General features: G+C 38.5%; 1 protein-coding gene and 1 non-coding gene across 2 annotated transcripts; one reads left to right on the top strand and one right to left on the bottom strand.

Annotated features, from left to right (window-relative positions):
- Positions 1 to 2,927: 2,927 nt before the first annotated feature.
- LOC147926983 (uncharacterized) lies at positions 2,928 to 4,073 on the bottom strand. The gene is made up of 2 exons (XM_087487257.1): positions 3,926 to 4,073; positions 2,928 to 3,325 (listed from the first exon to the last, which is right to left on the bottom strand). The coding sequence occupies exons 1-2, from the start codon at positions 4,071 to 4,073 to the stop codon at positions 2,928 to 2,930; spliced, it is 546 nt and encodes a 181-aa protein (XP_087343383.1).
- Positions 4,074 to 7,886: 3,813 nt separating this feature from the next.
- On the top strand, positions 7,887 to 7,993 carry LOC147926984 (small nucleolar RNA R71). Its single transcript, XR_015583067.1, has one exon. It is a non-coding gene; the product is annotated as a small nucleolar RNA R71 (small nucleolar RNA).
- Positions 7,994 to 14,109: the final 6,116 nt, after the last annotated feature.

The following is a 14,109-nucleotide window of genomic DNA, read 5'->3' on the forward strand; positions in this document are numbered from 1 at the left end:
TTAAGAACATCTAGCCTAGAAGAGATCTACAACAATCAAGCTTGATCAAATCAGATACACCACAAGATCAATCTATCCTAACCCATCCTCAAGATCCTAAGATAACTACTCACAGCAAGACATGATCAAACAAATCATAAACCCAGAAATTATTGAAACTTGCATGATTAGATAGATAAGATAAAGATCTACAACTTTAAAGAAGAAATCAAACTCAGATTCTCAATACTTAGAAAGTTATTCAACCAACAAGTATGAGGAAATTCTTCTTTTTCAAGTACAAAATCCAAAAAGAAATTAAAAATGCAAAAGGAATAAAATTCCTAAAAAGGTAAAAGCTAAGTTTCTGAAAAGCTGGAATAAAATCTAGATATTTTTGGTGGCTGCAGTACAAGGCCTTATATAGTGGGGAAGGTGGAAGCCCTAAAAATAGGAAAAGTCAAAGTGGTCAACGGATCGGTCAACTCGACCAGTGCTCGGTCGAGTGACCGGTCGAGCTGGCTTCCCTGGTGCAACTCCACTCGGTCGAGTCCATCTCCCACTTGGTCGAGTGCTTGGTCGAGCTGGACTCCGGACCTTGGTTCTTCAGCCTTAACTTCCTTGTTTCCTCCTCATGACTGCTTCACATCTCTTCTCCTTTGCTTCCATGCTCCTTAAGCTCCAAAATCACCTGTTTATGCATGAAAAGATGCAAATGCAATGCAACTACACTCTAATGCAAGATTGGTCCTAAAGCTACACAATAATGGTGAAAATGGATAGAAAAAGATGCAAAAGATGTGAATAAACTAAGGGAAAACATGGTAAAATATATGAACATCAACACCCCCAAACTTAGTCTTTGCTTGCCCTCAAGCAAATAAACAAGACATAAGAAGGTAGATGAGGTTTAAAAAATGGGATCATAACTCCTAAAGCTTGCAAATAGACCAGCTAGAATCAATGTCCAAGTTACTAGTACTAAGATGCAAGGTGAATAGCTATACTTAAAAACTTTAGACAAGCACATCACAACCTTTACTGATTTGAGCCTTAGATATTCACATGCATTCAAATCAACCATTTCCTTTAACATTCATTAATCAAGAACATGAATCAATTATATGCAATGCTTAAACTCATTTGGCTTGGTAATAAAAGGTTTTGGGACAATGATGGTCTCTTTTCAGAGTGGGGCTTGTCAATATCAAGGTTCTCTCATAAAAAAAAATGGATTGAGCTTTAGAAGAATGCTAAAGGTAAGAACACTTAGACACATACAAGAACAAAACCTTGTCTACCCAAAGGCACCCAAAGTGTTTATCCTAACAATCTAAACCCAAATGATCCTAGTGCTACCCTTTAACCCTTTTCTCTTTTGGTTTTCAAGTCTTAGGAGAGGTTTCTTATTTGATCTTTCTAGTGGAGTGGGGAATTCTTAATGAATGCTATGGTTCTCTTTTCTTCTTATTCTTAAGATATATAAGCTTTTTTTGCTAAACTGCTCTTTGCTTTCTTTCTTTTCTTTTGACTAGAACCATCTTAGATAACAACTTTACTTCCCATCCTTTCACTAGACTTTTAGCTTTTTGCTTAAACACATTCCTCTCCTAAAGACTCTACCCTTTTTCTTTCTCTTTTCTTTCTTTTCTTTTTATAACAGCCAAGTCCCAAACCCAACAAGTGAACCACCTAGTCCTATCTAGTTTGGAAAATGCAAACTAGAACTACACAAGGTCTTACTCTTGTCAGTTCAAACCTAACACTTTCTACCAAGCTCAATCCCAAAAATAGGCCTCACACACACAAGAATAAACAAGGCTTGAAAGAAGGTTTGGTTAAGGGGTAGGGGAACTGATCTAAAAGTGAAATCAGCTACTTGGATCAACAAGAGTGGTAAAAAGGAGAAAGATGATCCAAATATGTATATGGTATCCATGAGTTTAAAGCAATGCATACAATGATAATTAAAAGTCAATATTAGGTTCTTATAAATAGGAAATGGAATCAAATCACAACATGCTTCAATTTAGACCAAATGCAATGCAGGAATTCAAGGCTTGGTTCAGTCTTATGCTTCTAACCACTCAACTAGCATCAAAGTACTATTAACTTGGGCATTGATCCTAGTCTAGTGAATTAAACAAGCTTACAAGGAAAAACTCAATATAAATCCCTAATGCAAACAGTCCTATATGCTAAACAAATCACTTTAAATATGCAATGCAAACTACATGAACTCTCTTTTTATAAAGATTTTTGCAAAAATTTTTCAAATTTTTATGGTTTTTCTATGCCTTAGATGAAATGCAAGTACTATCATGATGATGATAAAAATTTGATATAAGAAAACAAAACACAACATCAAATGCTATCTAGAACCCTCCCCCAAACTTAAATCACACAGTCCTCTGTGTGAAAGAAATTTGTAAGAGGATTCAAGACTTAGAAACAAACAAAACACAACATCAAATGCTATGATATAAACAATGGTAAGGTGATGATGGTACCTTAGTGATTGTGGAAGAAGTTGTCCACATCCATTTGCATGCTGTCATAGGAGTAGTTGGGGTCTTCCTGGTGGCTTGGAGATGGGCTTTGGGGCAGCTCGACTATGCCAATCGAACCTGACTCGGTCGAGTGCCTGTTCGAGTGGGGGGGTCGAGCTAGGTTGCGAGTGTCCAGAAATTGACTCTTCTTCTTCTATTCAGACTCCCTAGCTTCCCTGATCATGAAAATACTAAAGCAAAAATCAAAATACCAAAATTCTAGGCAATATATACAGAGATACCTTAGGGACTTCCTCCCTAGTGAGCTTGTTTAGAGTCCCTAAGCTTGACTTCTATGGTTCTTCAGGCTTGAGGGGCATCTTTGAGAAGCAGTGAGCACTTCTCATGTGTCTCCTTCTCTCCTAAATACTTCTTAATCCTCTGACCATTTACTGTGAACTAACTACCATCCTTGTTGAGAAGTGTGACAGCTCCATATGGCAAAATCTCTTTTATCTCAAAAGGGCCTCCCCATCTACTTTTTAGCTTCCCAGGGAACAACTTGAGTCTTGAATTGTAAAGAAGAGCTTGGTCTCCAGGCTTAAGGTCCTTGATGATAATCTTCTTATCATGGAAGGCCTTAGTCCTCTCCTTGTAAATTTTGGAGTTTTCATAAGCTTCCAATCTGATTTCCTCAAGTTCATGTAGATCAAGGCTTCTCTTAGCTTGTGCTGTCTCAAGATCCAAGTTCAGGAGTTTGATTGCCCATAGAGCCTTGTATTCAACTTCAACTGGAAGGTGACAAGACTTTCCATACACAAGCTGGAATGGGGTTCTTCCTATAGGAGTTTTAAAAGCTGTTCTATAAGCCCAAAGTGTCTCATCAAGTTTACTAGACCAATCCTTCCTTGTTGCTCCTACTATTCTTGATAGAATGGCCTTGATCTGCTTGTTTGACACCTCAACTTGCCCACTTGTCTGAGGGTGATAGGCTGTAGACACCTTGTGCTTAACTCCATACTTCCTTAGCATTCCTTCAAAGATCTTATTGATGAAATGTGATCCTCCATCACTTATCACAACTCTTGGGATTCCATACCTTGGAAAGATTATGTTCTTGAAAAGTTTGAGAACTACCTTGTGATCATTAGTGGGACTAGCAATGGCTTCCACCCATTTGGAGACATAGTCTACTGCTACTAAGATGTAGGCATTCCCATTTGAAGGTGGATTAAAGGGTCCCATGAAATCAATTCCCCACACATCAAATATCTCAACTTCAAGAATTGGATTCTGAGGCATCTCATTCCTTCTTGTGATGTTCCCCATCCTTTGGCAGGCATCACATTTTGTGATGAACTTGTGAGTGTCTTTGAACAATGTAGGCCACCATAGACCAGCTTGTAAAACCTTTTGGGCAGTCTTGAAAGTTGCAAAATGGCCTCCATAAGCTGAACCATGGCAATGTCCTAGCACTCCTTCAACTTCATTCTCTGCTATGCATCTCCTAAACAATCCATCTGATCCCTTCTTGTATAGGTAAGGTTCATCCCAATAGTATCCATTGATGTCCTTGAGGAGTTTCTTCTTCCAATAGGGGTCCATGTCTGCTGGGATTTCTTCACACACCTTGTAGTTGACTATATCAGCATACCAAGGCAGATCCTCACTCTCAAGTGCCATCCACTCTTCCATTTCGTCCTGCTCGACCGGGTCACCAAACTCACTCGGTCGAGTGGGTGCTCGAGTGGCTGGTCGAGCTGGCTGCCGGGTTGTTCCAAGTTGCATCAGTTTTTCCTCAGGCATTGAGTCATCAATTGGAATATCCTCCTCTATCCTCATCCTTGACAAATGATCAGCTACTCCATTCTCTATCCCTTTCTTATCAACTATTTCCATGTCAAATTCTTGGAGAAGCAAAATCCACCTCAACAACCTTGGTTTGGTGTCTTTCTTTGAGTAGATGTGCCTCAAGGCAGCATGATCAGTGTACACAATCACCTTGGACCCTACTAAGTAACTTCTGAACTTTTCAAAGGTAAATACCGCTGCTAAGAGTTCTTTCTCTGTTGTTGAGTACCTTCCTTGAGTCTCATCCAAGGTTCTACTTGCATAATGAATCACATGCAGCCTCTTATCTTTTTTCTGACCTAGGACTGCTCCTACTGCAAAGTCTGAGGAGCTTGGACTATTGGAGCTGAAATCAAGGCAGCTTTGATCTCCTTGAAAGCCTTCAAGCAATCTTCATCAAAGTTGAACTCAGTCTCCTTATATAGCAACCTTGTCAATGGCCTAGCTATCTTTGAGAAGTCCTTGATGAATCTCCTATAGAACCCAGCATGCCCAAGAAAGCTTCTTATGTCCTTGACTGATTTTGGTGGTTGGAGTTGAACCATGACCTCAATCTTTGCCTTATCAACCTCAATCCCTTTTTCTAAAATCTTATGGCCAAGAACTATCCCTTCTTCAACCATGAAGTGACACTTTTCCCAGTTCAAAACAAGATTTGTCTCCTCACATCTCTTTAGAACCCTGCATAAATTAGCAAGACAAGAAGGAAAGGAGTCTCCATAGACAGAGAAATCATCCATAAAAACTTCCACAACATCCTCAATGAGATCAGAAAAGATAGACATCATGCATCTTTGAAAAGTTGCTGGAGCATTACATAATCCAAATGGCATCCTTCTATAAGCAAAAGTACCATATGGACATGTGAATGTTGTCTTTTCTTGGTCATTGGGATGAATAGGAATTTGGAAAAATCCAGAATATCCATCCAAAAAGCAGTAGTGAGTGTGATTAGCTAATCTTTCTAACATTTGATCAATGAAAGGAAGAGGGAAATGATCTTTCCTAGTGGCTGAATTAAGCTTTCTATAGTCAATGCACATTCTATGTCCTGTTATGGTTCTAGTTGGAATTAACTCATCTTGATCATTCTTTACTACAGTAATACCTCCTTTTTTAGGGACACAATGGACTGGTGAAACCCAAGTACTATCAGAAATAGGATAGATTACACCAGCATCAAGCAGCTTAAGGATCTCTTTTTTGACTACTTCCTTTAAGTTGGGGTTTAACCTTCTTTGGGGTTCAATGCTGGAATAAGATTCATTTTCAAGGTGAATTCTATGCATGCAGAGGTTAGGTGAAAGTCCTTGAATGTCATCTAAAGTATAACCAATAGCTTTTCTATACTTTCTCAATTCAACAACTAGCAAGTCAAGTTCATTCTCACTCAATTTAGCATTAACTATTACTGGATAAGTAGAGTTCTTACCAAGGAATATGTACCTTAGCCCAGATGGAAGAGGTTTTAGCTCTACTTTTGGTGCTTTCAGCTCGGACCAGTCATCCCTAGAGGATTCAGCAGTGCACTCGGTCGAGTGGGTCATGCACTCGGTCGAGTGCTTGGTCGAGCTAGTGGTCGAGCTGTCCGTATTTGCTACTTGAACTAACCAAACTTCCTCCCTCAGTGCTGGTAATCCCTCAAAAATCTCTGGATGGTCTGATTCTTTACACGAATCCAATATCTCTTCATAGACCTTGGTTTCTTTATGGATGAACCATTCCTCTCTACTTTTGGTCAAGGCAGTCCTAAGATGATCTTCTTCTGCTAGTTCTTCCATTAGTTCTCCTGATAGCTTATCCAGCTCCTCAATCCAAAAGACTTGTCCTTCAATTGTTGGTTTCTTCATAGTTTCAAGAATGTCAAATGTCATTTTTAGGTCATCTCCTAAGTTGAGATCAATCTTCCCTTCTCTCACATCTATTATTGCTCCTGCTGTTGCAAGGAAAGGTCTTCCCAAAATCAAGGGATCTTTTGGCTCCTCATCCATTTCCAAGACTACAAAGTCTGTTGGAACTTCTACTGCTCCAATTCTAACAGGTAGATCTTCCAAAACACCATGTGGTAGTCTTATTGATCTATCAGCTAAGATCAAAGATATATTGCATGGTTTATACCTTGTAAATCCAAGTCTCTTTGCAACTGTCAAAGGCATGAGGCTCACTGAGGCTCCCAAATCACAAAGGCATCTGTTGAAAGTCAAAGGTCCTATTGAGCAAGGTATAGTGAAGGAGCCTGGATCTCTCAACTTTTGAGGGTTCACTTGCTTTTGGATTATGGCACTACACTCATGGCTAAGATGCACCATCCCCTGAACTTCTTTGATTCTTTCCATCACAGCATCTTTCAAGAACTTCTGGTAAGGAGGAATCATCACAAAAACATCAATCAAGGGTATCCTAAGCTCAATCTCTCTAACTTGTTTATCAAACAATGCTTTATACTTGTCAACCATTTGCTTCTTAAATCTTCCTGGGAAGGGCAAAGGAGGCTTGTAAAGAGGGGGAATGGACCTAGCTTCCTTTTCCTTGGAGGTAGCTGGCTTAGATGTTTCCTGATCAGCTGCTCGATCAGGCACTCGATTATGCACTCGGTCGAGTGCCTGGTCGAGTGGCTCGTCGAGTTCAACACTGTTTTTGACCTGAGTCTCTTCTTCTTGAAATTCCTCCCCCTCATGTTCCACACTGTCCTCAGTGTTTTGGAATGCTCCTTTTTTGTCCTGTAACACTCTTCCACTGTGCAAATTAATGGCATGGGCACTTTCTATAGATTGCACAATAGCTTTTCCCTTGTTGTTCTCTTGCTTAGAGGCAGAAGTTTGTTGACCCTCCAGTGTTGTAATCCTTGAAGTAAGTGTGTCAAACTTTCCATTTAGGTCACTGTAAAGATCTGTTATCCTCCTGTTCAACTCAGCAAATCTATTGGCTTCCTCTATCTTCCCTTGGGTTTGACCAATCAACAGCTGCTGTAGCATAGCTCTAAGGTCTTGTTCTTGGCCCTGGTTAGTCTGAAATCCTGGTGGGGGACACAACTGAGGCTGGAACACCTGCTGCTGTTGTTTGGGGATATAGTTTTGAAACCCTTGAGGCTGTTGAGGTTGTTGAGGCTGTTGAGGAGGGTAGACTTGATCTTGTGGGTTTGCCACATTAGTGCTCCTATAGGACAGATTGTTGTTCCTAAACCCTCCTTGGTTATAGCCCTTGAATCCACCTTGGTTTTGCATATAGCAAAGCTCAGCAAACTCATTCTCCCCCTCTTGAACTGGAGCTTCTTCTTCACTAATGAAGTGAACAGATTTGGACTGGCTGAGGAGTATCTTGTCAAGTTTCTCATTGACCATCTTCAAATCCTTCTTGTACTTGTCCTCTTGATCAGTGGAGGAACTCCTTATGGTCCTATCATAATCTTCATTATAATTACCATTTGACTGAGCAAGATTCTCAACCAATTCCCAGCCTTCATCCACATGCTTGTTGAGGAAGTTCCCATTGGAAGCTGTGTCAAGAAGCATCCTGAACTTTGGAAGGACTCCTCTATAAAGTGTGCTTAACAATGAATCCATACTGAATCCATGATGAGGGCACTGAGTTGGATAACCTTTGAATCTCTCCCAAGCTTCACAAAAGCTTTCATTGGACTTTTGAGCAAATCCAGAGATCTGATTCCTCAGCCTTGCTGTCCTTGCATTGGAGAAGAATTTGGCAAGGAAAGCCTTCTTACACTGATCCCAAGTAGTGATAGCACCAGTAGGCAGAGTCTTCTCCCACAAATGAGCCTTGTCCCCAAGAGAGAAAGGGAACAACCTCAGTTTGAAACCATCTTCACTTACTCCATTTATCTTTGTGAGGCCACAGATTCTATCAAACTCATCAAGATGATCAAGTGGGTCCTCCATAGGCAATCCATGAAACTTATTTGCTTGAATCATTGAGATCAATCCACTCTTGATCTCAAAGTTATTGTTGGCAACTGTTGGTGGCACAATGCCAGCTCTTTGGTTGTGAGTGTTAGGTGCATCTCCAGCACCAATATTCCTTGGTCTCTGAACTTGATCCTGATGATCCATGGCTACTGGAACCTCCTGTTGTTGCTGAACAACTCTCCTTTTCTTTGATCCCACACCCTTGGTCAACTTGTTGATGCTGTCACTATGCTTAACAAGATTATCCTTTCCTTTGGACCTTGTGTGCATCAACTTTCACAAGCGATTTTTCCCGAGCAAGCGACTGAGCACAGGCTCTAGTAGGAAGGTAGGGCAACATGAAAAAGAGGCGAACAGAGATCCGGGGTCTGGCTCGATCAACTGCTCGATCTCCACTCGGTCGAGTGGTGGTCGAGTGACTGGTCGAGTGGTACCTGAAATGGAACTTCAACCCCAAAACACAAGATTCAAGTGCAGAAACTTCACAAATGCAAAAAAGAACTTAATCTTAGACTAATATGGATCCTAAATGTTACAAAAACTAACTCAAACAGGCAACGGCGCCAAATTGAAACATGCTATTTTTGTGTGGTGAATGGTGAATGTGTGTGAAAGTGTATGATATGGAATGATGATGGGTGTTTCAATTCCCCTTATGCAGTTGCAGTATAAGAGGTATCAATCCAGTCTGAGTGCTTGTGAACAATCAAGATATGCATATGAATCTAAGTCAAGCCAAGTGTAAAGATTGTTTGTCACTAACAATCCTAAAATGATAATGATAAAAGCAGAAAGAAAACTATAAGAACTAAGAACTAGATGCAAATAAAACAGAATGATTATGATCTAAAAACAGAAACAGAAACTGTAAACTCTAGATAAGAACTAATGCAAGACAAGTAATGAACTAGATGCTAAGTGAATGCAATGGAAATGAAACAGGAATGAAACAGGAATGAAACAAGACAATCACAAATCATAAACAAGAGTTCTGGGGATGAACTCGAGCAGCACTCGACCGAGTGTAGGTCGAGTGGGTGGTCGAGTTGGACTAAAACGTGAAAACAGAGCAAGACAAGAAAAACAGAGCAATGCTAAATCAAATCAAACAACAAGCAAACGATGATATTTAAACTAAGAATTCAATAAACAAAGAAGGTTCCTGAGGATGGATTCATGGGATAAACTAATCATTGTGGTAATCTAACTTGATCAACAAATCTCAAGCAATGCTATGAGCTAACCTCTAGACATATTAATCTAAGACAAGTCTCTCCCACTCTCATGGTCAAGAGACAATCAAACCTATGCAATCCTAGACTTGCTCTCACAATGAAAAGAATCTACACAAGCAGGCATTAAGCAATACATCTCAAACCAAACAAGACCTCTAATCTCTTAGCAAGCCTAATGGTAAGCTCTAGATCTAGCCTTATCTATGCTTTCTAAACATTGGTGTGATGCTAAAAAGCTTGAGATCAGATCCTACCCTCTCAGATATAGGATCAGCATTAAGAACATCTAGCCTAGAAGAGATCTACAACAATCAAGCTTGATCAAATCAGATACACCACAAGATCAATCTATCCTAACCCATCCTCAAGATCCTAAGATAACTACTCACAGCAAGACATGATCAAACAAATCATAAACCCAGAAATTATTGAAACTTGCATGATTAGATAGATAAGATAAAGATCTACAACTTTAAAGAAGAAATCAAACTCAGATTCTCAATACTTAGAAAGTTATTCAACCAACAAGTATGAGGAAATTCTTCTTTTTCAAGTACAAAATCCAAAAAGAAATTAAAAATGCGAAAGGAATAAAATTCCTAAAAAGGTAAAAACTAAGTTTCTGAAAAGCTGGAATAAAATCTAGATATTTTTGGTGGCTGCAGTACAAGGCCTTATATAGTGGGGAAGGTGGAAGCCCTAAAAATAGGAAAAGTCAAAGTGGTCAACGGATCGGTCAACTCGACCAGTGCTCGGTCGAGTGACCGGTCGAGCTGGCTTCCCTGGTGCAACTCCACTCGGTCGAGTGCTTGGTCGAGCTGGACTCCGGACCTTGGTTCTTCAGCCTTAACTTCCTTGTTTCCTCCTCATGACTGCTTCACATCTCTTCTCCTTTGCTTTCATGCTCCTTAAGCTCCAAAATCACCTGTTTATGCATGAAAAGATGCAAATGCAATGCAACTACACTCTAATGCAAGATTGGTCCTAAAGCTACACAATAATGGTGAAAATGGATAGAAAAAGATGCAAAAGATGTGAATAAACTAAGGGAAAACATGGTAAAATATATGAACATCAAATACAAATAATTTTTTTTGTGAACATGATTCAAGAATTATTGAAATTGATAAAACTATAAATTCAATAGAAGAGGGTTTTTTCAGAACATGATTAAAGAATTAAACGTAAAACCTCAACCAAAAAAGCACAATATTATACCTTTTTGTAAGGTGAACCAACAACAACCAAAGCTTTATGATTATTGGATCTTGCTTTCCAAGAAACCACTATATGAACAGGAAAATAAACATGATCAGTTGATGAATCATAAAAAACATCAAGATCGGAATACAAATATAAATTTGAGAACATGATTAAAGAATTATTGAAATTGATAAAACTATAAATTCAAGAGAAGAGAGTTTTTTTTCTTTTTTCTTTGTTGAGTTATGGTGAAAGCAAACGATAGCATTGTATTTATAGTTGTAAATGATCTATCTTTTTAGGGTTTCCAGTAAAGAGGTGTACTGTCGTCGGGTTTTTTTTTCCTGCAGAAGCCCATTGATCTATAAACAATCTAAGCCCATTAATTATCTCAAATCTGTAGAATTTATAGTATAAAACAGAACTATAGTTGTAAAAAGGATGTTTTCCATGAAATTTAGGGATTAAATTAGCAAATTCTAGTTTTGCAAATAACTTTTTATGCAATTAGATTATTTCTAAATCAATTTTTGATTTATTTTTAATGCAAAAAATAGGTAAATTTACGTCCAGGGGCAAAAAATTTCAACATCAAAAGCAATTTCATTAATGGTAAAATGGTAAAATTTTGCTGAGACTGAATGAGGGACGTTTTCACTTCTCGTTTAATATAATTGATATCAATTTAAATTATTGTAAAGTATTTTTGAAAGTCCCCCTATAAATTACCGAATGTTCATTGACAAGAGAACAGGAAGCCGATGAGTAAATAAATACCATTGCACATGGACATTGATTCAACAATGGCATCATTTTATAAAGTAGCTTTTGCCTATACTACGTAAGACCATACAACATATGTTGAGCACGCTTTGTTGCGGGTAATGAGCATGGAAGCAATGGAGATACTCTTGAGATAAAGCTAGACTAATCCGGGAAAACAGAGCAATGCAATAACAACAGAGTAAAGCAAACACAAATTAAACAGCAAGCAAATAACAAGATTAAGACTTTAAAATCAATAAACAAAGAAGGTTCCTGAGGATGGATTCATGGGATGAACTAATCATTGTGGTCATCTAACTTGATCAACAAATCTCAAGCAAGCTATGAGCTAACCTCTAGACATATTAATCTAAGACAAGTTTCTCCCACTCTCATGGTCAAGAAACAATCAAACCTATGCAATTCTAGACTTGTTCTCACACAGTAAAGAATCTACACAAGCAGGCATTAAGCAATACATCTCAAACCAAACAAGACCTCTAATCTCTTAGCAAGCCTAACGGTAAGCTCTAGATCTAGCCTTATCTATGCTTCTTAAACATTGGTGTGATGCTAAAAAGCCTGAGATCAGATCCTACCCTCTCAGATATAGGATCAGCATTAAGAACATCTAGCCTAGAAGAGATCTACAACAATCAAGCTTGACCAAATCAAATATACCACAAGATCAATCCATCCTAACCCATCCTCAAGATCCTAAGAAGACTACTCACAACAAGACATGATCAAACAAATCATAAACCCAGAAATTATTGAAACTTGCATGATTAGAAAGATAAGATGAAGATCTACAACTTTAAAGAAGAAATCAAACTCAGATTCTCAATACTCAGAAAGTTATGGAACCCACAAGTATGAAGAATTTCTTCTTTTTTAAGTACAAAATCCAAAAAGAAAATAAAAAGGCAAAAGGAATAAATCCTAAAAAGGTAAAAACTAGGTTTTTATAATATCTAAAAGCTGGACTAAAAACTAGATTCTTTGGTGGCTGCAGGTACAAGGCTTTATATAGGAAGGGGAGTGGAAGCCCTAAAAATGGGAAAAGTCAAAGTAGTCAACGGACCGGTCAACTCGACCAGTGCTCGGTCGAGTGACAGGTCGAGCTGGCTTCTCTTGTGCAACTCCACACGGTCGAGTCCATCTCCCACTCGGTCGAGTGCTTGGTCGAGCTGGACTCCGGATCTTGGTTCTTCAGCCTTAACTCCCTTGTTTCCTCCTCATGATTGCTTCACACTTCTTCTCCATTGCTTCCATGCTCCTTAAGCTCCAAAATCACCTGTTTATGCATGAAAAGATGCAAATGCAATGCAACTACACTCTAATGCATGATTAGTCCTAAAGCTACACAATAATGGCCTAAAAGGATAGCAAAAGATGCAAAAGATGTAAATAAACTAAGGGAAAACAAGGTAAAATATATGAACATCAACACCCCCAAACTTAGTCTTTGCTTGCCCTCAAGTTACTAGTACTAAGATGCAAGGTGAAGAGCTATACTTAAAAACTTTAGACAAGCACATCACAACCTTTACTGATTTGAGCCTTAGATATTCACATGCATTCAAATCAACCATTTCCTTTAACATTCATTAATCAAGAACATGAATCAATTATATGCAATGCTTAAACTCATTTGGCTTGGTAATAAAAGGTTTTGAGACAATGATGGTCTCTTTTCAGAGTGGGGCTTGTCAACATCAAGGTTCTCTCATAAAAAATGGATTGAGCTTTAGAAGAATGCTAAAGGTAAGAACACTTAGACACATACAAGAACAAAACCTTGTCTACCCAAAGGCACCCAAAGTGTTTATCCTAACAATCTAAACCCAAATGATCCTAGTGCTACCCTTTAACTTCTTCTTTTCTCTTTAACCCTTTTCTCTTTTGGTTTTCAAATCTTAGGAGAGGTTTCTTATTTGATCTTTCTAGTGGGATGGGAGATTCTTATTGATTGCTATGGTTCTCTTTTCTTCTTATTCTTAAGACATTTAAGCTTTTTGCTAAACTGCTCTTTGCTTTCTTTTCTTTTTCTTTTAACTAGAACCATCTTAGATAACCATTTTCTTACTTCCCATCCTTTCACTAGACATTAGCTTTTACATAAACACATTCCTCTCCTAAAGACTCTACCCTTTTTCTTTCTCTTTTCTTTCTTTTCTTTTTATAACAGCCAAGTCCCAAACCCAACAAGTGAACCACCTAGTCCTATCTAGTTTGGAAAATGCAAACTAGAACTACACAAGGTCTTACTCTTGTCAGTTCAAACCTAACACTTTCTACCAAGCTCAATCCCAAAAATAGGCCTCACACACACAAGAATAAACAAGGCTTGAAAGAAGGTTTGGTTAAGGGGTAGGGGAACTGATCTTAATGATTTAATCAGCTACTTGGACCAACAAGAGTGGTAAAAAAGGAGAAAGATGATCCAAATATGTATGTGGTATCCATGAGTTTAAAACAATGCATACAATGATAATTAAAAGTCAATATTAGGTTCTTATAGATAGGAAATGGAATCAAATCACAACATGCTTCAATTTAGACCAAATGCAATGCAGGAATTCAAGGCTTGGTTCAATCTTATGCTTCTAACCACTCAACTAGCATCAAAGTACTATTAACTTGGGCATTGATCCTAGTCTA

This window comes from Camelina sativa, chromosome 15, assembly GCF_030686135.1.
Source record: "Camelina sativa cultivar CO46 ecotype springtype chromosome 15, ASM3068613v1".
NCBI lineage: Eukaryota > Viridiplantae > Streptophyta > Magnoliopsida > Brassicales > Brassicaceae > Camelina > Camelina sativa.

Coding starts and splice junctions, on each gene's coding strand:
- LOC147926983 (XM_087487257.1), bottom strand. CDS start 4,073: ATGGACCCCTATTGGAAGAAGAAACTCCTCAAGGACATCAATGGATAC. Junction 3,326..3,925: donor AGTGCTAGGACATTGCCATG/GTTCAGCTTATG, acceptor CTTATAGAACAG/CTTTTAAAACTCCTATAGGA.